Below are 22,408 nucleotides of genomic sequence, written 5' to 3' on the forward strand. Positions count from 1 at the left end.
TCACAGTCCACTCCCAAGTCTGTTAAGGGCGGCAACAAGAAGGAGGGATCCAAAAGGAAGATCAACATGAGTGGGTACATCTTATTTAGCAGCGAGATGAGAGCTGTGATTAAAGCTCAGCACCCAGACTACTCCTTTGGAGAGCTCAGCAGGCTTGTAGGAACTGAATGGAGAAACTTGGAAGCAACAAAGAAAGCAGAATATGAAGGTAAATAAAAACTGAGATCCTAAACTCTTTTCTGCCTTTTTTTACTTTCTCAACACGTTCGTTACTGTTGCTCAGGTGACAGGTTTAATGAAAGCAAGTATTTATGTTTGTGTTCTGGACTCACCTTAAAGAGAAGTTCATGTGGAGAGGTGACTGAAGAGGAGCAAAGAGCATGTTTAAGTTATGTAGAGCACAGCTGATAATGTGTCTTTGCCACAAATAACCTAATTAACAGAGACCAAGAGAATGGGGGCAAATTAGGGACATGAAGCCCCTGAGCTGGAAGTCAGTTGGAAAAATGTTTTGTGAAAGTTTCCTTAAACAAGGACCAGGGGGAATTTTGGACAAGAAGCTCTTGAGAGCTGTAGCAACAGGTAAGAAAGACTTACAGTGGAGCGGGAAAAAGTTCATTATTTGCAGTACTTAGAGTCCTGAGAGGCTTTGGTAGTGTGAAATCAAGGATACAAATCTGTTATTATGCTGTAAATATGACCTATTGTTCAGTCACAGTATTAATGAACTGTTGTAACTGATTTTGTTGAGGTATTTCATATGCTGAAATAAGCCTAGGAATATTTCATAGTCATGAGATATTTCAGACTGATCTTTTGTCCCTTTCCTCCCTTATTTTCCTCAGTTCCTTCCCTCCTTTCCTTCCCTCCCCGCTTTCGTTTCTTCTCTTCCCTCCTTTGCTTCCTGCCCTCCTTTCCTTCCATTCCTTCCCTCCCTTCTGATAGTGGTCATTGTGTTTCAACTTGACTAGAATAAAATAGAGTTTAACAGCAGGGCCTTTCCAAGCCAAATACATTGGCTTAACATCCATAGTTATCTCCTAGTTAATACCATGTCTACACTATATTAACAATATTAACTATTGTATTGATGCGATTTTATTGGAAGAAAATGCTGCTTTGGATAGGAACATTTCAACACCCTGGAAAGTTATGGCCCTATTAAGTTGTAACTCTTTGAGATTTTGTAGGTTTTCTGCATACTCATAACTTAAAGGCAGCTTTGATCTTCAGGCTGGAAGCTTGCATGCTGTCACTGTCCCCTCTCAGCCACCTCAGTCTTTCCTGAATTTTCTGTAGCACCTCTTTGCAGTGCTGGAGGGTAGCACAGCACCCTTTGCTGTGTGCAAGTTTTCTTTCCACATGCTGTGAAGGGAAATGGTAATGCTCTTTCTTTTCTCTACTGGGGCCTTACTTTTTTCTGTAGTCATTTCCTTTTACACCCTTCTAAGTGCGCATGGTGTCTTTTTATTGGCAGATCCCTCCTTGCAGCCTAATCCTTAAGCAGTAGGATGGCTGGCATGTCACTGCTTCCTCACTTAGATCAGCCTGGGCACTTCTGCAGGAAGACACTGTTTGTCCACTGTGTTAATGATTGTCTATGTGCTTCCATTTTGATCTTCCTTCTCAATTAAAATTTTCCAAAGCTTCTGGGTTTGAGCTGCAGTTTCCCTGGCTTGGTGTCTGCCCAGAGCTAGACTTACTTTTATTTGGTTTTGAGGCATTGGGATGGGGTAACAAAGCATCCAAACTGTGTTTGCTTACCATGTGTGGAAGGAGAGAAACTTCACTCCTTCCATTGTGACGAGTCAAAGTTCACATGCTCTCTGGTGTGGACGTGCACCAGGGAGCAGGGAGTAGGCATGGTTTGACACCTCAGTGAAAAAGTGCCTTTCCATTTTCTGGTGAAAAGTAGCTTGCATTTTAGATCCATTTTGTCCCACTGAAAATTTCACTTGCTGTATGTGCAGGGTATTAGTTCATTTTTTTAGCAGTCGAAGTGCCTGCATGGCTAAATAAAGTAAAAGATAATAATGCATGGAGTGAGGGAAAGGCCTGTTTTAAGGAAAAACTCTGTTCAAGAGCACTCTCTTCAGATGTGTGGGAAATGTTTGAATGATGTCAAGTCCTGGCCTAAGTGATTTGGGTTTAGTATTGAGTGTTAAGGTGAATGCTGCAGGGTGATCTTTCAGACACCTCCTCCAGTTCCCTTTGACAGTGTTGTTCCATCTGTTAGTTCTGTGTCAGTCAGGGCAAGGTGAAATTTAAGTGCTGTCCTAGGGCAGGTCCTTCTTCAAACCTGAGCACTCTGAAGTCTGATAAAGCTGTCATTTCTCATTCATCAGAGTGTCTCCAGAACTTTTACTTTTGTCTGACCTTTTTTTTTTTGGCTGGCCAGAAGTAGGTGAGAGTCAGAACAACTGCTTCATCTTTTCCCCAAACACTTTCTCTGCTTTGGAGAGGATTGTCTTGTTCTACTTCAGGATCTACCTTTAAACCTCTTGTGTATTTTGTGCTCAATCACATCGAAGTTACCTGTAGTAAATGTAGGGGTTTCTTTGCGTCGTCATCTCTCCCTGAAATGACAGAAGTGGAAAGAGGGAGGGAAATGCCTTTGGAAATGAAACTGGTTTTGGAGTGTATGGAAGTAGTGCTAGAAGCTGCACAAGCAGGTTCTAGAGGAGGCAAATGCGTGGTAGATGTTCATGTACTAGAGAAAGTGAGTAACACTGGCAGGATGCATAACTTAATCTCCTTGATGAACTTCTTCTTAGCCTTCGTTTGACAGAGGACCTTGGTTGCTGGTTTAGTGGCAGTTTCCATCTTTCACCAACTGCAAGAGAACACGTAGCCCTGCCTTCACTGTTGTTAAAAAGTGCTGGAGCTGTTCCCTGCGTCCATTATCCTTGGTTGTTGTTCCTCATTGTGCCAGACAGACACAACGTTCAGAGTAAACAAATCAGGAACTTGCATGTCCCCAAAGCACCTGGAGTGGGCATTCAGTATATCTCCTTTTTTTTGTTGGCTTGGGTTTTGTTTTTTTTTCTTTCTTCTTCCCATGACCCTTTGCCCTTCCCTTAATATCAGATTGTCCTCTGGTCAGATTACCCTGCAGTAGATCTTTTGTTCTTGCAGTCACAGTGAGAAACTTGATTGAGATAATGACCAGATTCACCGTACAAAGGACACACATGACCTCCAGTGAGCAGCACAATGTGAGTTAGACATCTTCAGCCAAAAAAAAATAGCTCAAAGGGGACCAAATGGGGAAAATGACAGAAAGAGGCACAGAAAAATATTTTTGGTTTATCAAACTGCTGCTTGTTATGTTCCAAACTCTAAGGACCAATCTACACTAGGGAAACTTTACAAATGCTCCCCGATTTTGCCACCACCTTTCAGCTGCATCAGTAGTAAAATATCTGGGGAGCCCAGAAATAAACGGGCCACTGGCTGGCACTGCTGTCTGCTGTTTGCATCGTTCTTCAGGGCATGTCTGGCAGACATGGTGCCTCAATTCCCACAGCAGCTGATGGCAGATCTGTGTGAGAGCTGCTGGCTGCAGCTGGTTGGGCTGAGCCAGTGGTGTCAAAACAGGGAATGTTTTGCCATGTTCTCCTAGTGCGGACCGAGCCTAGTGCTGGACTGCTGCTTCATGTTGGTAACACTGGTGTTATTATCATCAAATTTGTTCTTTTAACTTTTTTTTTAAATTTTCATTTTATTATTTATTTTAATTATTTTTATTTTTTTTTAGAAAGAGATAAAACTTTGTGGAATATTTTTGATGAAAGGTTCTCTAGAAGTCTTAGCTGCAGCCACATGAAATCAAATCATAAATGCTGTGTAGAAAGATTCATCTGTTCTACTTTTATATTTGACTAAACTATGCCAGTGTTTTGACTAGTCCTTTTTTTAATGAACAGATAAATATTTTGAAATTCTGGGTTACAAAACAGAACTGAAAATCTAAAATACTTTTACAGAGCGGGCAGCTAAAGTTGCTGAGCAGCAGGAGAGAGAGCGAGCAGCACAGCAGCAGAATTCCTCCCCCCGGGCAGGCACTCCTGTCGGGGCTCTTATGGGGGTGGTGCCGCCACCAACACCAATGGGAATGCTCAATCAGCAGTTGACACCCGTTGCAGGTAAAACGTAGGAGCTATGACCATTTTTTCCTCATCCACTTTATCAACCCCCTTCATAACTCTGAACACTCTCTTGGGTCACGTTGTTCTTGCGGAAGAAAAAAAAAAAAAAAGCTCAAAACTCTTCCGTCTTTCTTCATAACGAGCATACCTAGTGCAGGGGTAGCCTGGTATCCAGTGGTACTTGCTCCAGGAGTGAGTAGCCTGTGGAGAATGCAGGGAAGCAGGGTCCTCCTCGTGCAGTGGTCCCGTTCTGTTGGTGTGCAGTCGTGTTTATTCGCTCTGCTTCGCAGGGCTCACGTTCAGCCCCGCGGCAGGAGGGCCGCGAGCCGAATAGTCTTCTAGTGCATGCAGCATCTGTGGCAGTGGTAAAGCAGGAGGGGGAATTACTGGGGGTTTTCATGGCAGGAAGGTGAGAGGCCAGCAGAATGTAACTCAGATTTTGAATCCAAGCAAAAGCTTTACAGAATTGCCTGTTAGGCACCGGTAAGCAGAGCAGACCAGGATCTAGAGCCGTTGCAGAAACAAAGACAAAATGCCAACATTGCCGGTTTTATCAGGTTATTTTTCAGAATAGAACTGGGCTTGGAGAACTCTTCCACGAGGTCCCTGTTGCTGGGTGTTGTGCTCGTTACCAGTTGTAATCCGGCTTGATTTCATAGGGAGTATGCTCGGAGTAAGTATTTTCAGGATCAGATCTGAAGACAATGTAGTCCTCCGAAGATTCTTGTGTGGAAATCAGCCATACATGGGTGAGAAAATTAATTAGGTGTGACCTGATAGGTTGTTTCCCTTCCCCAATTTGTATTTAAAATAAATCACTTCAGTCAAGGTCAAAATAGTGCCAAGTAGGTAAAAATGGGTATTTGGGGGGGTTTTTTGGTTTCAGTTTGGGGGTCTTTTTAACTTTCCCTTAAGACATTCCAATTATTCCATTATTCTTTTGTCATTTTTCTTTTTCTTTCTCATCTCACAGGCTGTGGCCATATTTCGAGCTGACAGCCTGAAGCGTTTTTCATCCTGGTCTCTAAATCCCTTTTCAGTAAATAGGCTGCATGGTTGTTTTAACTGAAGGCACATTCCTTAGTTGGTTCATGATCTCCAGGTTACAGAGCATTTGTTTACACTGATTTGCATTTTTCTTTTGGCTTTTTTTTCCACTATGTTCTTGATAATTTTCCTCTGAACTGTTTGCAGTTGGTGTATGTTTGTGTGTGTGTACTGTGCATATATTAAGAAAAAGATAAAAAAAAAAAGGAGTTCCCCAGTGCTGATCTCTTTAGTGAGTAACTTACTTCAATCTAGAATATGTAGAAATGTCATCCTCTTGTGGTTATGTTTCCTTGGTTTGGTTCTTGGGGTTTTTGGCATTGAGTCACTTTTCCAGTTTTTAGAGGCAGGTGTTGATGGGCAGTAATACTTGCTATTACCACTTCCTTAAAACTTTCCCAAAAATGTGCATTCTGCAAACTACAGACCTTACTTCCTGTAGCAAGAGCAAACCTGCATTTCAGACCATCATCTTATTCAAGCAGTTACACGTTCAAGTCTCTTCCCTTTGGCACTGGGAAATACTTCCTTAAAGTAGATGGTTGAGTGGATCTTTTTAAACTCTTTTCTATTTTTGTGGCCCATTTGAAAAACACAGTCTTTCATCTTTTGGTTTCCACAAGTCTTACTTAGAAGTATCTTGTTCTGTTGGGACTTCTTTGACATCCTCCTCCATCATTTGATTGCTTTTCTCTAGTGCAGAGAACTTCTCCATCACAGAAGTTCCCAGAACTTCTTTATAGCCCATGGGTCCAGGAAATCTGGATGCCTTCTGAGATGTGTTTCTCTTGACACACAGCGCTTTAACGTCTTGTAAATTTAGGTATCACAAAAGTTTACTTAATCTTACATTGTTATAGTAAAAAGTGGGAGAACAGGTAATTTCAAAGACATAAATCACAGCTGTGGGAACTGGAAATAGTTTGCCCATGTTTACTAGTTTAAAATGAAAATTTGTAACTCATATGTGGGGTAAGAGAGTGGCTGCTCTTACATGGAATGAGCTACAAGAACTGATTTCTTGTGGAGATTTGCTGACAACTTTATTGGCAGAGGCAGTTGTTGAATATTTTAATTGGAAATGTAGAATAAGCTTCCATGATGGATGAATATGGGTTTGATTCCTTGGAGGTTTTTTGGTTGGTTTTGAAGCTTTAAAAGTGTATGTAAATGCACTGAGGATGTGTCTGCAGCTCAGGGTGCACTGGAAGTACCAGGCAGTAGCTGCAGTGAAAGCCCTTTATGCTAGGGAGGCTTTTGTTGGTTTTCTTCAACTTTTTCCATTAGAAATTTGCATTTCAGTGTTAATAAAGAGATACAGATGACGTTCCAGATATTTGAAATAGGTACCTAAGGCATATTTAACATGTTGGTCCAGGGGAGCTGTGGAAAATGAAGGTTTGAGGGTGATTAGTTCTTTATTTTCTTGATGTTTTCTGCAGGGTGTAAAGCTTTTGGGATTTAAGGTTTCTCAGCTTTGTAACTTCCAGAGGAAGTGACAAATTTAGTTTATATTTTGGAGCTGCTTGTTCTGTTTCAACCCTGAGCTTGTGACAGCTTTGTTCTCAGTCGGAACTGGTGAGAGTTTTTGGCCAGTCTTATTCCAGGAATCCCTGTTCTGAAAGTTTCTTTTATGAGTTACAAGGAGTGTGGTGAAGACTCAGTGGGTGGTTTCTTGGAGCAGACTGTAGAATCCTCAGCAAATTTGCATTTCTAAACTTACCTCATCTCTCTAGACCTGCTTCTGTCCTCTGTCATCTTTTCATTGTCTTTCCAATCCCTTTCCTTGCTTACCTGGCAGTGCATCTGTTTAAATCACACATTCCAGGGCCTGACAAACGTAGAGCAGTGATATTGTGTAGGTTCACCTCAAGGATAGCAGCAAATCTGAGCTGAAACCAGAAAAAAAAAAATTATCCTCCCTCACATGCAGAAAACTAAATTTATGAGCAGCAGCACGAGACAGTCTTCTCAGTGTCATTAATTTTCCTATAAAGACACCTTGAAAACACAGACTGTGAAATTCTGTGAGGGGCTGCAGGTTCTCCTTTTAAGTCCTTTTACTTCAGCCCAGTGCCATGAGTTTAAAATACTGCAACCCAGCACACCCAGGTTTCAGATTTGTGTTACTGTCTTAGTTCACACTGGAGATGGTTTAACAACAATCACCCGTCACTGTACGTGAATGTTGTAGGGCTTTTGTGTGCCAGTTTTGCACATGCACTGCAGAAAAACGTCTGGGTTTTTGTGTTTGTGGCCTCTGAGCCAGCCCACAGAGCAGGGCTGGGCGTGGAGTCAGTGTTGTGTCTGTAATCTGTATGCAGATGGCAGAGCTTTCCGCTGTATTAAAACTGCTTGCGTTAGTAACATTTAATTGTGGCTGAATTTATTCCTTGTGTTAACATACCTGAGTATTCAGTGTTTATCGCCCCATGAGAGAACATACAAATACACTAAATACTAATTCATCAGAAGAACAGTGTTGCACATCTACAACTTTTTTTTGTTTTAATTTTTAGTTTGTGGTTGTTTGTTGTTTTTTTTTTTGCAAGATACTAATTGTAGTGTGGTCTTGCTGTACTAAAGGTGCTTTTTGTGTGTGTGTGTGTGTGTGTGTGTGTGTGTGTGTGTGGATAGTGCATGTCATACTGTGTAGGTCATACTGCATGTTATTGATGCATGTTTGAAATTTGTTGTGTCCTTCAAGGCATGATAAGTGGCTATCCACCGGTGCTGCCACCTTTGCAGGGCCCAGTTGATGGCATTGTTAGCATGGGCAGCATGCAGCCACTTCACCCAGGGGTGCCCCCACCCCACCAACTTCCGCCAGGTATGCCAGGCATCCCAGGCATCCCACCACCCGGTAAGAAGTCATCCTCATTCTGCTCCTTATTTCATTGTCATGTACTTGCCTTTTAACCAGTTCTTACAGGAGTTCTCTGCAGCTTGTCTTGGCAGGTTTGTCCAGCTGCAGCACACACTGCTGAAAATGAGGTGTGTGCACAGCACTGGCAGAACAGCATGACCAGTGAACCCTCGGGGAAAGGTTACTGGAGAAACGTGGGGCTGCTCCAGCAGTTTTGCTTCAGCCCAAAAAACTTGATAATTGTGCTTGAGTTTATCAGAAATGTGAAAAGCTGGAATGGGCCTATCACACCCTTATGTCATTTGAAAGCATCCTTCCATTCCTTCTTTTCTTATCTAAAGGGGGCTTACAAATTAAATGTATTGCTCTCATTCCTTACCAGATGCTTTTTCAGTGTGTTAATGTCAGACTGCACTGAAATGAACCTGGTCACCTAAGACCCCCTTGGCCACCGGGGCACTGATGTGTTATTGTAAAACACTGTTCAGATTAAACCTTGCTGACAGAACAGTGACTGGAGACAGATGGGGACAATGTGAATTCAGTATTCTATGTGGCCATATTTCAGATTGATTTTTGAGAGCACTTCTACTACACCTTTGCTATTTTTTTGCCACACTTTTGATGAAAAGTGAGGCTGAATGAAACAAACATTTTTCCGGTGTTAATGCCATTAACGTGTCCTCATTATGGGGGAAAAATATTATCTGCCCTCTGATCCTGTTTCCTGATGATTCTCTCAGCTTTTACCTCTGATAACTCATGTGCCTGTGTAAAACATGTGCATCCCTATGTTCACCTGTTAAACGAGCTGTGGACAAAATTATCTCATTTGCCTCCCCCTGCCCCCTTGCAACTGTATTTATCAGAAGCTCTGTTAAAGCATTTATCTGTATGCAAATTATTTGGGTTGGGGTTTTTTCCTGCTTGTTTGCTTGCTTGGTATTTTTTAAACCCATCAGTATTACATGTACAGCTTGGCTGGAGTTATAATTCCCCACGATGTCACGGAGAGGGAGCAGGACAACAGCTGGGTCTGGGAGCCTTCCCCGACATTTAGCACACATCGGCCACTACAACTGTGTGGGAGGTGAATCCAGGACAATGCATCTCTCTGAAGGGTTTTTTCCCACTGTAGCAGGCTGTATGGATGGTGTTTAAAACAGAGAGGATATGGATTAGGGAAAACATAATGCCTGGGAATGGAGGACCACACATGAAGTAGTGCTAAAGTGGGCGGAGTGAGCTAAGGGTGAGTCCATGCTCAGATGCTGGGAGAGTGAGGGTGCCCTCCTCTAGACCTCTTCCAATCTGTGCCATATTCCACAACTTGTGTTACCAATGTTTTTCCCAACTTCTGACGTGCTGTTGGTACAGATACATTTAAAACAGGCGCTGTGATCAAATGGAAAAACATTTGAAATATGCTCGATTGTGCAAAATGCAGTGGCACGTCCTTCGATCACTGATACAGAAATCATGCATTTAATTAATGTAAATTAAACCATCAGGAAGAGCACAGTTAGTTTGCAGCTTTTCTAATTAATGAATATGAGAAGTGGCACAAGCAGAAAGAAAAGCAGCAGCACACATAACTTTCATTTTTTTTCAGACCAAAGCATCTATTTGTAAAATATCAGGAACTGCATGACTCATGTAGATCTGTACATTTTTGTGTGTAAGACAGGGGTGTGCTGCACTCAGTGCAGTAGGAAAAAGTCTCAATATGTTTGAGAGAAACAAACACCTTTTTTTTTTTTTACATTTATTTCAAATGTTTATCAGTCTAGAAATGTGTAAAACTGGTGAAGCTTAACTTACAAGTTGTGTTTTGTATCACTGAGATCTAACAGAATTTGTGCAGTGGCTTGCATTTTATCCTGCTGTGAACTTATTTTGTAAAACTGAACACAAGGAAATATTAAATGTTGCTAAAGCAGATCAGCATTTCCTTTCTTAAAGGATTACAGGAAGATCCTGTCAAGCCAAAGGCATATATTATAGATGAAAAGATTTAGTCAGGCAATTGCTAAGTAACGTGAAAAACCTGAAAAGCAAAAACTATTTGCTTTGCATTTCTCTAATTTAAGTAGTTCAACAGGCCACTTACCAGTGTTTGGTAGTTGTCACACTAGTTTGGGGTTTTTTCATTCGAAAATGTATGAAGTTTTTTACTGGGGGAGAGGGGGGTATTTGAACGTTGTACATCTGCCTAAAATAACTGTGAGCAGCGATATCAAAGTATAAATTCTTACTATAGAAGACCAAAGAGGTATTTGTCACTGCTCTGAAATAAGACTAATTATTTTATATTTTGGAATATAGGTGTTATAGGCCAAAATGTGTCCCCCATGGTAGGCACTCCAGCACCAGGAGCAAGTCCATTTGGACAGCAGGTGAGTCATTTCTGCATTATTTGTGAGGCTCCAAGGCTCTGAATTACCATTTGAACAATCCCACTTAAGACACGTAGGGATGCACGTGGGCTATATCCCAGGGAGAACAGAGATGAAATGCACACTGATGTATTTAAACCAGTTAATGTTTTACTCTGAGTGTATGTCTGTGTTTGGTTGTTGAGTTATTATTACACTAACCAGATTTGTCTGGGTATGAGGTAATTTCTACAGTATAATCAAGGTAGTGTTTTGTTTTGCTTTCCTTCTACTAAACTAAATCAAGTAATTTCCACACACTGTTAAACTGCTGGTAATTTAGGCTTTGCAGGTTTTGTTGATGCACAGAAGGTGCTGTCCACTTTCTGAGCTGTTGAGGAGTGGGTAAAAACTTGTTTTAAATTTGTTTGCTCCTATATTTCACAAACTGATGAAGCAGCTGTTCATTGGCAGTTCAGAATCTATGCATTTGGGTAACAGTGATGAGCAGATGTTCCTTCTCAGTGATTAATACAGGGGAACTGTTCAGCACAGTCCCAATTTTATTGACTATTTTTTTTCCATGATAAAGGGAAATGTGATTTTGGCTAAGTTAGTTATTCAGAGGCACTGGCAGAGGCTGCCCAGAGAAGCTGTGGGTGCCCCATCCCTGGAAGTGTCCCAAGGCCAGGCTGGATGGGGCTCTGAGCAACCTGGTCTAGTGGAAGGTGTCCCTGCCCATGGCAGGGGATTGGAACCAGCTAATCTTTAATGTCCCTTCCAACCCAAACCATTTTATGAGTTCATGAAAACCAGAAGTTTAGTGAGTAAGTAGTGAAGTGTTTATGTCATGACATTGAGTTATCCCAGACCACAGGATATCTGTGCAAAGAGTTCTCAGTATTACCACTTAACCACAGTGGTGGGAATTCTTCTCTGTGACTGGGATTTTTTTTCTGCCTGGGATTTTTGCCTGACAGTGATTCTGTGGAAGTATCCCAGTCTTCCAAGGATCAGCATCAATTTGGATTAGATATTTCAGAGTTGAACACTGCACTTCACAGACCACATGGTTTCTGATCAAATTGGAGAAAACATGAAATAAAAAGGAGGCAAAAGATGAAGTTAAGGTTATTAGGAGAGAAAAGAAATGGTGATGATAATCAGAGTATGTTTACACAGATCAGATATATGAACAAAGTCTGTTCAATATGAATATGGTTGGTTTGCACTTCCCCTCTCTGGCCAGGGGTCACTGCGATGCACAAAGTGGGCGTCTCCAGGGACATTTTCTGGGGCCTTTGCACATCACCTTATCTGAAGCTCCCTTGTGTGAGGATGACCCTGAAATTAGGATGTTCCCTGCAGTCCCCCCAGCTGTGATCTCTCCATGGCTTTGTCGTTGCAGATAGGAATCCTTGGCCCCCCAGGCCAGCAGGCCCCCCCTCCGTACCCCGGGCAGAGCCCGGCGGCCCCGCCGGTCATGCAGCAGCCCACGACCCCCATGTTCGTCTCCCCTCCACCAAAGACACAGAGGCTCCTCCATTCTGAAGCCTACCTGAAATACATTGAGGGCCTTAGTGCTGAGTCAAACAGCATCAGCAAGTGGGACCAGACCCTGGCAGGTAAGGCCCTGCACACAGTGCAGTGTTCCCACCAGAACACGCTTCTTTGTAACCAATAATTTTGCTTTTGCGGAAAATGCTGAATAAATCTGCTGTTTACTTAATAAAATATACACATGCAATTAATTCTTAAAGACAAATCAGCAGACTGAGAATATGTGTGTCATCCACAGGCTAATTCCACTGGTGTTGTATAAACCTAAGAATCCATGGTATGGGCTCAAACACGAAGAGCAAAAGCTATGCTGTAGAGTCAGTTGCCTTTTTCTAGAAAAGCTGTAGCGAGTATCAAATCCAGTGGATAACAGAACCATTTCTTGACTTCCCAGCACGAAGACGAGACGTCCACTTGTCCAAGGAGCAGGAGAGCCGGCTCCCTTCCCACTGGCTGAAGAGCAAAGGGGCTCACACCACCATGGCCGATGCCTTGTGGCGCCTGCGAGACTTGATGCTGCGGGACACCCTCAACATCCGCCAGGCCTACAACATCGAGCACGTGTAGGCACAGCAGGGCTGCCCCCCTGGCACCACGGAGCTCTGTGGGACAATAGCTGGTTTAGTTACTGGGTGGGAAGAGATAACCAACAATAATTTGTATTGCATTTTACTGTACATTGCAAGACCATTTTTATATAAGGACACTTTTAATAAGCATATTTCACTTTTTGTTATATTAAGTTGACTTTATCAAATACACAGATTTTTGCATATTGTTTCCTTTGTTTGAAAGGCGATTTCATAATTGGTTAAGTGTAGTCAAGGATTCATCTTTCTTATACTTTATTGCTGAGAATCTGATGCCATTGTTTTTATATAAAAAAAAAAAAAGGAAAACAAAGTATTTACAGATTGATACAGTGGAATGTGAATTAGTCATAGTTTACATCTTAGAAGAATGTGTGTACTTGTGCTTGTGTGTGCTTGCCACTTCCAGCAGAACTCTCGCTCGGATGTGAACAGGGAGGATCTCTTAAAGGAAGCTGAAGGTAAGAGGTGCTTTGGCACTAAGGAAAATTGGATTTCAAGTCACCACTGAGGCCGAGTGGGCCCAGCAGCCATGGAAGTGCTCGTGTGGATGGGACAAGGGTGTCTTGACTGCTCATGTTGTCCAGTCCTGTCCAGTTTTAACTGTGTAGCCAAAGCCATTGTGATCCTAAATCAGTAACAGGATGCCTGTGCTGGCATGTCCTTAGAGGGGAAGTGTTTCATCTCCCATGACCTGTGCTGGGGGTTCCGCGATGCCCCTGACACCGAGCAGTGGGATGGGGAAGCGCCTTCCCTGAGTGATCCTGGCTGCGCTGGGAGAGGCAGCGCAGAACCCGGAACCAGCTCAGGCCTTGGGAGGTAAGTTAGGGGAGAAAAGCTGCGTTGTTTTGTTAGTGAAGTTACGTGATGTTTTCTTAAATTGACGCGTATTCTGTTCTTGATTGGGCATTGTAAGACGTTTCTGTATGCTTTCTTTAAGTGTATTCATTAACCTTAATGAAAGTTTTGCAATGCAACTTTGAGTGAAATTTGATGCTTAAATTAACTTGAAAGTGAAATACTGCTGTATGGTATGTGTAAGGTCAGCATACCAAGTGTGTTGGAGAAATAGAGCAATAGAGTACTTGCATTGCAGCCTTCAGAGGGTTTGGGGTTTTTTTTCTTTTTTTTTTTTAAAATCTAAGTAAAGTAGGTATCGACTCTTCTTGCCAAATTTCAATGTTGTGGCTGCCTTCTGCTAAAGACTTACCTGTCCTCATAACTAACTGACCTTTTGGACTACAAAGTTATTTTTTTTAAAGGTAAATCTTTTCATTTATTTAATTTTAGAAAAAGAATTAATACTGTTGGATTGCATTAAGTAACTGGGAAAGCTCTTTGGATTTGAAAAAAAAAAAAAGGTGGCAGGAACGTGGGCACTGCAACTCAGCCCAGAAGAACAGATTTATTGATACACTTCACTTACTGCTAGAGTTGTTCATCATGTGGAAATGGGCTTTAAATTCTAGTAGTACAAAACATTTTCCTTTCAGTATATTTGGCAGAAGGTTAACTTTTTCTTCAAATACTGGGTATCTTGGGGTTTGTTTTCCTGATGTAATTAATACTGATGAGGGAAGTGACACTTGCAAGTATAAGCTATGATTTAATTTTACTGGCCAATTCTTTTCCCTCTCCTATTGCAATTCTCCAGTCATTGCACAAAACCCCCCTTTGTAATTACAAATAGGCACTTAAAGACAGTTTAGGTCAGATGTGCAATGGATAAGAAGGAAATGGAGCAAAACAACACAGAGGGAAATGACAGTTTTGAACTCTACAAGTAGCACACCCATGGTACAGAAATATTTACTGGCCTTTGTAAATGACCAATTTTATTTAATAAAGTAGAAGCTGAATAGTCTTAGACCACCCCCATACATACAGTATCATTTTTAAATGTGTTTAAGTTGCCATAGGTTTTGCAGTTTTTAGCCACAAAGATGGGATGTTGAAGCGAATCAGGCAGCAAATCCTAGTTTTTGAGCATTTGGAACTATCATGGATTGTACTAATACACCACCAGATTCTCCTACTTCTCAGCATTAACAAAAATTACACCAAAGAACCTGGGATGGATTTTAATTAAATTATTGTTTTATTTATTTTCTTTTGAGGACTGGATGGGACTCCCTGTGGAGCCTGTATAACTCAGATGTTTAATTTATCTGAAGGTCAGTGATGAGCAGACGTGCAGCACTGGCTCTCTCCTGCCGAGCAGCTGAATCCCTCCTTTCACTGCTCTTCCTGGCCCAGGAGCAAGAGATTGGAAGTGCAAACAAAACCTGGGTCTTTCCACAAGGCAGTGCAGAGCACTACCACTAAGCCACTGGGCTGGCCCTGATCAATTATTTTAAGCCTTATTTATTTCAAAATCGTATCTCTCTCTATTGGAGGCATTTCAGTCGATTGCAGTGGAATTTAGGATATAATGGCTACAGTCTAGAATTCAAAACCAGCAAAAGAAACTTTTCTCACTCTGGTTTAAAAAAAAAGAAATATAAAAGACAACGTCTGTCTGTCTCTTTCTCTCTCTTTGTGGGTGTTTGAACCCCTCATCTGTTTTTCACTGCCGTTCATTGTACTGGGGTAAACAACACTTTCTTATTAAAATAAAAGTATGTGTGGGCAATGGTTGGCTTCTGTGAGAGTGGGAAATAGATTAAACTAGGACCGGTATTTTCATAAACCAGTTGGAGACGACTAATAATTGTTTGTTCTCTTCCTCAGTCCTTCCCTTCCACGAGAAAATTTACTGTTTGTGTAAAAATTCAAAGCGTTGATGTTGGTGACTTTTTTTCAGCATATGTTTTCAGACCTGGTTTATCCATGCTTGGCTTTTCATTAGACCTTGTACTCCTGAAGGCTGAGCTGCTGACCAGGTTTATAACATGTATGTACCATCACTTTGTTTACCTGAGTCTTTTTAATTTGAATAAAAATAGTTTGCAAAGTGTTTTGGATTAACCAGGTTTGAGTGTCTCATTAAGATTTCTGTGGGGATTTTATTTCAATTAATTCTGGCTGTTGCTGATCCAGATTTTATCAAGTCCTTGGTTCATGTGTGCTTGTGTGGGGGTGAAATACCCTTTTTCTATTGTCCTGTGTATTGTGAGACCTGCCTGTAGGTGATGAGAACAGTGATGTTGAAAACTGAGCTGTGACATGGACCTTGGACCTTGAAAAAGATGTGATGCATTAGGAACCAGCTGAGTGGAGATGATGAGATTCAGTCAGTCCCAGATGCCCCCGTATTAACTGCTTTGAAAGTAAACAGCAAGTCTCAATTTCATACTGGAAGCTGACTTGGTTCAGGACTGTCTTCTATGTAGCTGTTTAATAGAGGAAATTAGATCAGCAATAATGGAAAAAGCATCTTTTACACAATTAAATTAGAAACAAAGAAATTTTAATACTACAAACTGCAAGAAAAAGTAAGTGATAGGAACCTCTCATGGTGTGTCTGACAAAAATTACAAAGAAACCAGAACAGACAGCATTATATTTAATTACCATGCATCCATGTCTTCAAGCTGGGGGATAAATGCTGCCTCTCACACAGGCTGCTGGCTTCACGAAACTTCCACCCTTCCAAAATTTGCTGTTGCAGTTGCCCAGAGGAGACTAATCCTAATCATCCTCCACATTTGCTCAGTCTGAGATACTAAAGATCAGCAAATGCACTAAACTGGAGTTTCAAAAAGGCCAGGCACTCTGAACATGGAGTCAGGAATGGGATCTGATTCACTGATACCTGGGAAATTTTCTGATTAATAAAATAAACCTCACGTTCCTTTTGCTTACTGCATTTTCCAGCAAGTCTAACTTAAACCTTCATATGAAGAAACAAAATGACAGCTGCTGCAGGGCTGCAGGATCTGGTGATCCTGGATCAAGAGGTTCCCAGTCTCTGTCAGGCCTTGGAGGCATGATGTGATCAGTCATTCCTGTGCCAAGAGGGATCAGAAATCCAGTGGAGGAGCCTGGCCATGCAGATTATCATCTGTTAAAGGAGGCAGCAGGAAAGATGGGAAGAGAAATGGAGGAGAAAGCACAGAATTGCACAGCAACACGTGTAACCAGGGAGGCTCAGCTCAGGCTCAGCTGAGCACGGCAAAGCCTTGGACAGAAACTGTGAAGGATGATCAGTCCATGAAGTCTGAGCCACTGCCTCTAGAGGGTGTCCAAATTCAGCTTCCACTGGATGGTTTTTGGGAGGACTATAATTAATCCTCATCCTTGGTGTGAACCATCAACATGCAGTACTGATTTTGGGAAGTTCCTCAGGAGCAGTCATCCTGTCCTGCCTGTTGGAGATTTTTGCCCCTGTCTCAGGAGCTGGGACTGGCCATGGCCAGAGTGCAGGTGCAGTTCTGGATCTGTGTATTAAGTCCAAAGTGAAAACTCGCCTCCACTGAAGACAGGAAAAGTTTTGCTCCAAGGAAGAATTCACCAGGACATCAGATGACTATTTTTTTCCTTTTTGTACTCTTGAGAAGCTTGAACAGAACTGCCACCCCCTGTGCCAGGGAGGAGTGCAGGCTGGGCACATCCACACTGCCTTTACCATAACTTTTAGTTCTTCCCTGGCTCACCACAGGTTTTTCAGCTACATCCTTGTGTGCACAAGCACAGGGAAACGACCAACAGATCCATTCCTTCCACAAAATCATTCTGGATTGGCAGTGAAATTGTCCCCTCTCTAATGCTGGAGTGGTGAGCAGCACTGCTTGTACACAGGTATCACTGTTTGTTTGCAGGTGACTGTTTACTGAGTTGAAGTTTTCCATGCTATCTTGCTCTAGCTCCAACAGTCTGGAAAGCTTTCAGCAGGAATGCTTTGCTGAGTCTCAGAAGCGTGTGGCTGTGGCTGCTGCAAAGCTGTTCATGGATGCTGAGCTGTGCTCTGGGCTGACACAGCTGAACTCCCAGCAGCAGGAGCTGCTGAACTCCCAGCAGAATTAAGGATGTGCTCAGACCCGGAGCTGGCAGGGGCTCAGCAGGACTGGAAGTTTGTTCCTGGCTCACTCCTACAGCACGGATCAGCCTCATGGTGTTCCCAGTGCTGGCCAAAGGAAAGCTCTTGCTTCCTCCCCATTGCCTTTGCCACAGCAGATGGAGGATGGGAAGGAAACAGGGATATGGGAGTCAGAAAGAGATTGCTGGGGAAGGCAAAGAGCACAGAACTAGGAGTCAGCAGGGATAAAACTGCAAAACCAAGTGAAGACTGGTTGTTGATTAAAATCAATGTGGTGTAGATTAAAATCAATACTAAATCCCTGAGAGTGTTCAGTTCCGGAATGGGCTGAAACTCTGGAATGGGGCCTTGTAGCTATTCTTATTTCCAGCATTTGTGAGAGACTGGCAAAATGCAGGAATGCCAAAGGGTCAGCAATAGCAAACATTGTGGAACAGAGAATACAACCCAGATTTCTAAATGTCAAGCTGTGTATTCTGTCACAACAGATCTGTGCTGCCTGAAATGGTACGATGCCAACTTGGAGAAGGATTTTATTCCTGCAGTGGTCACAAAGATCAGTGATACAGAAGCCCCTGACACCAGACTCCTTGTGAGCGACTGCAGCCTGGCTCCCTTTGTGTTTACCTGGCTGCAGACACAGGAGGGATCTTCCAGAGGTGCCTGGAGCTCTCAGCTGCAAATGGGAAACAGTCACTGCAAAACAAGCAGAAGGCCTGAAGTGGAAAGCTGGCCTTGGCTCACTGGTGTCTGTGGAACACTCTGCTGCTGTTAGAGGAGTGCTTCAGGGACGCCACAGGAAGTTTCACACCAGGCTCCCGAGTCCTGGGAATTAACTGGGGCACAGGGCTCTTCCTTGGAAAAAAACCAGATACTGAAAAACTTATTTGTTCTATGGAAACCAAGCACAAGAGAGTTTCAAAAGGCTCAAGAAGTAAAAGCAGATGGAGCTAAAGCTCAGCAGTTTTCCAAATCTGGCTTTTTATTTATACTTTATTCTTTAATGTACTGCTGCAGTCAGGAGTGACTTCAGTGTGATGATCTCTGACTGCAAAAAGCAGCTTGTGCATGAGTTTTTGAACTTGGGCTCTATCGTGGAACCAAAGTCAAAATTCTTACTACTTCTGAAATAGAGACTTTTTCTCAAGTGCTTCACTTGCTGCCCAGTCAAAATACACAGAGCACAGTGGTTCGAGTACCTGCACAGTAACATCTTCAGAGCAGTCAGCCTCCTCAGTGGATGAGGACTTCCAAAGGCTGTCAGGAGGTAGCACAGGAACACAGGTAAGGGTATGAACTCCCTTGGGTTTGTATTCTTAATAACTGGTTTCTTTGTGGCACCCTCAGCACACACACATACCCTCAGAAATAGAACAATGGTAGTAATGTAGGACCCTCACTGACTACACTGTACCAGTCCCTGATGCACAGTCACAACACGCTCCCACACCCCCCAGCCCCAGAGTCACTGTGCAGGACACAGCAGTCAGCCCTGCTTTCCTGCTTTGGGGACAGGATCCCCAGGACTGGGGTTTGCCAGGACTGCCACTGCTCTGTTACCTGGTACACGTGTCAGACTCTCCCCCAGGCTGAGCTCAGGTCACTGCCAGAGCAGCAACAAAGGGTGTTGGTGCACGTACGGGCAGCAGAGCCTGAACACACGGGTGAGTTCCCAAGCTGAGCAAACACTGAGCAGTGAGTCTGTGCTCTTTTCATCCAGTTAAAATTATGCCACACTGGAAAGAAAACAAATCAGATGCCAGAGCAGTTTCTGCCAGGACAACGGAAACCAACTAAAAATTACTGTTTCCATTCTGCTGAGGTGGATGCAATGGTAACATTTCTTTCCCACCCCGTTGTCACAAGGAGGGTGTTTCACCAAGCAAACAAAAGCTTTAGCCAAACTGTTTACTCAGCTTACTTTATTTAAAAGTACTAAGCAAACATTAAATCAGTGGGGGATGCCCAAACACAGTGAAATTTTCGCTACTGATTTAAATACAAAATGTTAAAGACACGGAAGAAGAACAAAACTGCCAAAGCCATCTAAGAGGATGTTACACAGACGTGTGGATCACAGTTCATCTGGCAGAGCCAACATCTTCCCCCGCCCTCCACGTGGCAGTAATGCTGCTTTGGCACTGGTACAATTAAAGCACTGGGACCTCCCCCTTGAAATGTTCCAGTTAAACTTCACCCTTCTCCATCCTCGCCTCGTACTCTCTCTCAGAGCGCTTCCTACGATAAACATCATCTGCAGGGAAAGAGATTTTGTGTTAGATTTTTCCGAATGTGCGAACCCTGTCGTCTCTTTTCAAACTTTTCAGTCCAAATTCCTCTTGCAGACGCTGGCAGGCAACTGGAAATTCAGGCCAACACAAATCCTTATTACCCCTTAAAATAGCTCATGTTCTCCATCCAGGCTAGAGTTCTTCCCATCAGTCCTGATTAAATGTTTTTATAGGAAAACCAAGTTTCCAGTGGGATACAGTCATTTCTTGTCTACTTTCCCACGAGGGTAATTGAAATACAAATACCCCAACTAAATGAAGCAAAAGAGAAATTAAATTATAGGCACAAAGTCAATGCCTGAGGGCTGCTGGCCTGGCTTCAGTAGTTTAGCCTTTTTTATATAAACAAAGCACAGGAATATTCCCATCTTCATGGTCTTCCAAGTCATCCTTCCTCCCTCCCCTCTTCCTGATCACCCCTAAATATCCATCACCAAATAAAATCCCTCACTGACAAAAAAAATGAGGTTATCAGTTTTGTACATTCTCACTTTGCTTGGATTATGAAGCAAAAATAGGGCTAAAGTGCACAATGATTATTACTGTAGTATATACCATTAGGCATAGCAATTTTTTTTTTTTTTTGAGGAAAACAAGGCTTGAGGTGAAATATAAGGGCAACTGCTCCATGGATGTTGTGCTTTAGTTTCTAACCTGACTTAGTTATGCTTTAGAAATGAACAACTAAAAATCCACAACAAATCCAAGTCTTCAGCAGTGAGCAGATAAGCAATTTTGATTGCTGTGGGTTTGTCAGCTCTGGAAACTGTACCAAGCTCTTTCACTGTACAGGAGACTCAACAAAATTTCCCATGAAAATGAGAATATCCTCATAAAACATACAGTTGAGCTGATCCTTTTTCTGAAGTACACAAATATTTTCAGCAACGTTTATTAAAGGGAAGAATGTAATTTTAGAAGTAAATGCTTTAACTTCCAGGAACTAAATGCCATTAGCCAAATTCTTGTGAGCCATTTTCATACTTATTGATTGTAAAAGTCAAATTTCAGATGAGCTCAGACGCTTAAATTCTGGCAAATCTCATGAGTCTTTTTCAATGTAAAAAAATCATCACAGAATCATAGAATGGTTTGGGTTGGAAGGGACCCTACAGGTCATCTCCTTCCACCCCCTGGCAGGGACACCTTCCACTATCCCAGGTTGTTCCAAGCCCCATCCAACCGGGCCTGGAACACTTCAGGGACAGGGCAGCCACAGCTTCTCTGGGCAACCTGTGCCAGGGCCTCACCACCCTCACAGGGAAGAATTTATTGCCAATATCCAATTTAAACCTCCCCTCTTTCAGCTAAAATCTCATCTAGTATCCTAAACTCAGGTTTTCGGTTTGTTTCTGCCCAGCGTGTTGTGCTGGGGAGGCAGAGCCTGGAGTGTCACAGAACTAAGGAGAGCAGTGTCTGCCGTGCTGGTCAGAGCCTCCGGGTGAGGAGGCGCCGCCAGACCCCGCCAGCCCCATTGTCGTGAGGGGACTGTCGTGAGGGGGATCCCCCCGCGCAGGGCTCGGGGGCGGCGGTGACCTCTCACTCACAGAAGGTCTCCTTGCCGATGCGGACGTTGATCATGAACCACTCCATGGCCCCGCCGAGCACGAAGAAGAAGGGCAGGAACCTGTAAACGCCGAAGCGCTCCTTCCCGGGCACCAGCTGCAAGAGGCGCTTCAGCCTCCTGCTGACCAGCATGGCCGGGCGGCACCGGCGCCTTCGCCCTTCGCGTGTAGGGAACAGAACAGAGGAGGGGGAGGGGGCGTGTCAGACGCGGAGCGGGACGTGCCGCGGTCACCCCGTGCCGGGAGCCGGGCGCGGGGCGGGCGGGCCCGGCCGATCCCCCCCGGCCATGGCGGCCCCTCACGGACCCCCGGCCCCTCCCGCCCCCTCCCCCGCGGCGGGAACGCGCGGCCAATCAGCGCCGCGCCCGCCGCACGCGCCCCCGCGCCGCGCGCCCCTCACCTCCAGCGCGGGAGGCTCCGCACGGAAGGAGGCGGCGGGGAGACCACGTGACCCGCGCGTGGCGCGGCGCCTCGCCCGATTGGCCCGGGGGCGGAGCCGGGGCGGGGCTTCGGCTGAGGGGACGTGAGGGGATGGGGGATGGACCCCGGGAGGGGATCCCCGTGAGGGGACTCCGAGAGGGGATCCCTGTGAAGGAGACCCGGGATGGACCCCGAGAGGAGATCCTCGTGAGGGGACCCGGTGAGGGGACCCCGGGATGGACCTCGAGAGGGAATCCCCGTGAGGGGACGCCGGGATGGGCCCCGTGAAGGGATCCTCGTAAGGGATCCTCGGAAGGGGTCTCCAGGCGGCCCCGCCGCCCCCGCCCCGGCCGAGTCCCGCCGCGCCTCCCGCCGAGCTCCGCCCCGCCCTCCCAGCACCGCCCCGCCCTCCCAGCACCGCCCCGGCCCCTCTCGGGGCGGGTCTCGCCGCGGCCCGGCCCCTCTCCCCGCGGATTGGCGGCCCGGCGGTACCGCCGCGGGCCGGGCAGCGGAGCGGAGCAGCGCCGGCTGTGCGGGTGCCCCCGAGGCCGCGGCGTCCGGCGGGGCC

At 44.3% G+C, this 22,408-nt stretch overlaps 2 protein-coding genes across 12 annotated transcripts in view; one reads left to right on the forward strand and one right to left on the reverse strand.

Annotated features, from left to right (window-relative positions):
- Positions 1-15,553, forward strand: part of PBRM1 (polybromo 1) — a 55,640-nt gene extending 40,087 nt beyond the window's left edge. For 3 of the 11 annotated variants that reach the window (XM_027640230.1, XM_027640231.1, XM_027640232.1), the window contains exons 26-30: positions 7-208; positions 7,903-8,058; positions 10,387-10,457; positions 11,845-12,061; positions 12,391-12,773. In XM_027640230.1, coding sequence (XP_027496031.1) covers positions 7-208; positions 7,903-8,058; positions 10,387-10,457; positions 11,845-12,061; positions 12,391-12,563 — 819 coding nt within the window. In that variant the 3' untranslated portion in view covers positions 12,564-12,773. Of the gene's footprint in view, positions 1-6; positions 209-3,986; positions 4,146-7,902; positions 8,059-10,386; positions 10,458-11,844; positions 12,062-12,390 lie in introns of all 11 variants that reach the window. The other 8 variants (XM_027640233.1, XM_027640234.1, XM_027640240.1 and 5 more) reach the window with 5 other exon arrangements.
- A 3,911-nt stretch (positions 15,554-19,464) lies between these two features.
- SMIM4 (small integral membrane protein 4) lies at positions 19,465-21,905 on the reverse strand. The gene is made up of 3 exons (XM_027640817.1): positions 21,821-21,905; positions 21,403-21,578; positions 19,465-19,818 (listed from the first exon to the last, which is right to left on the reverse strand). The coding sequence occupies exons 2-3, from the start codon at positions 21,551-21,553 to the stop codon at positions 19,751-19,753; spliced, it is 219 nt and encodes a 72-aa protein (XP_027496618.1). The 5' UTR covers positions 21,554-21,578; positions 21,821-21,905; the 3' UTR covers positions 19,465-19,750.
- Positions 21,906-22,408: the final 503 nt, after the last annotated feature.

This window comes from Corapipo altera, unplaced genomic scaffold, assembly GCF_003945725.1.
Source record: "Corapipo altera isolate COAL_440 unplaced genomic scaffold, ASM394572v1 55, whole genome shotgun sequence".
Taxonomy (NCBI): domain Eukaryota; kingdom Metazoa; phylum Chordata; class Aves; order Passeriformes; family Pipridae; genus Corapipo; species Corapipo altera.

What these genes read in the sequence shown, in the direction of transcription:
- SMIM4 (XM_027640817.1), bottom strand. Translation starts at nt 21,553, where the DNA reads ATGCTGGTCAGCAGGAGGCTGAAGCGCCTCTTGCAGCTGGTGCCCGGG. An exon ending in CATCGGCAAGGAGACCTTCT is followed by an intron (nt 19,819 to 21,402) that starts GTGAGTGAGAGG and finishes CTTTCCCTGCAG; the next exon opens with ATGATGTTTATCGTAGGAAG.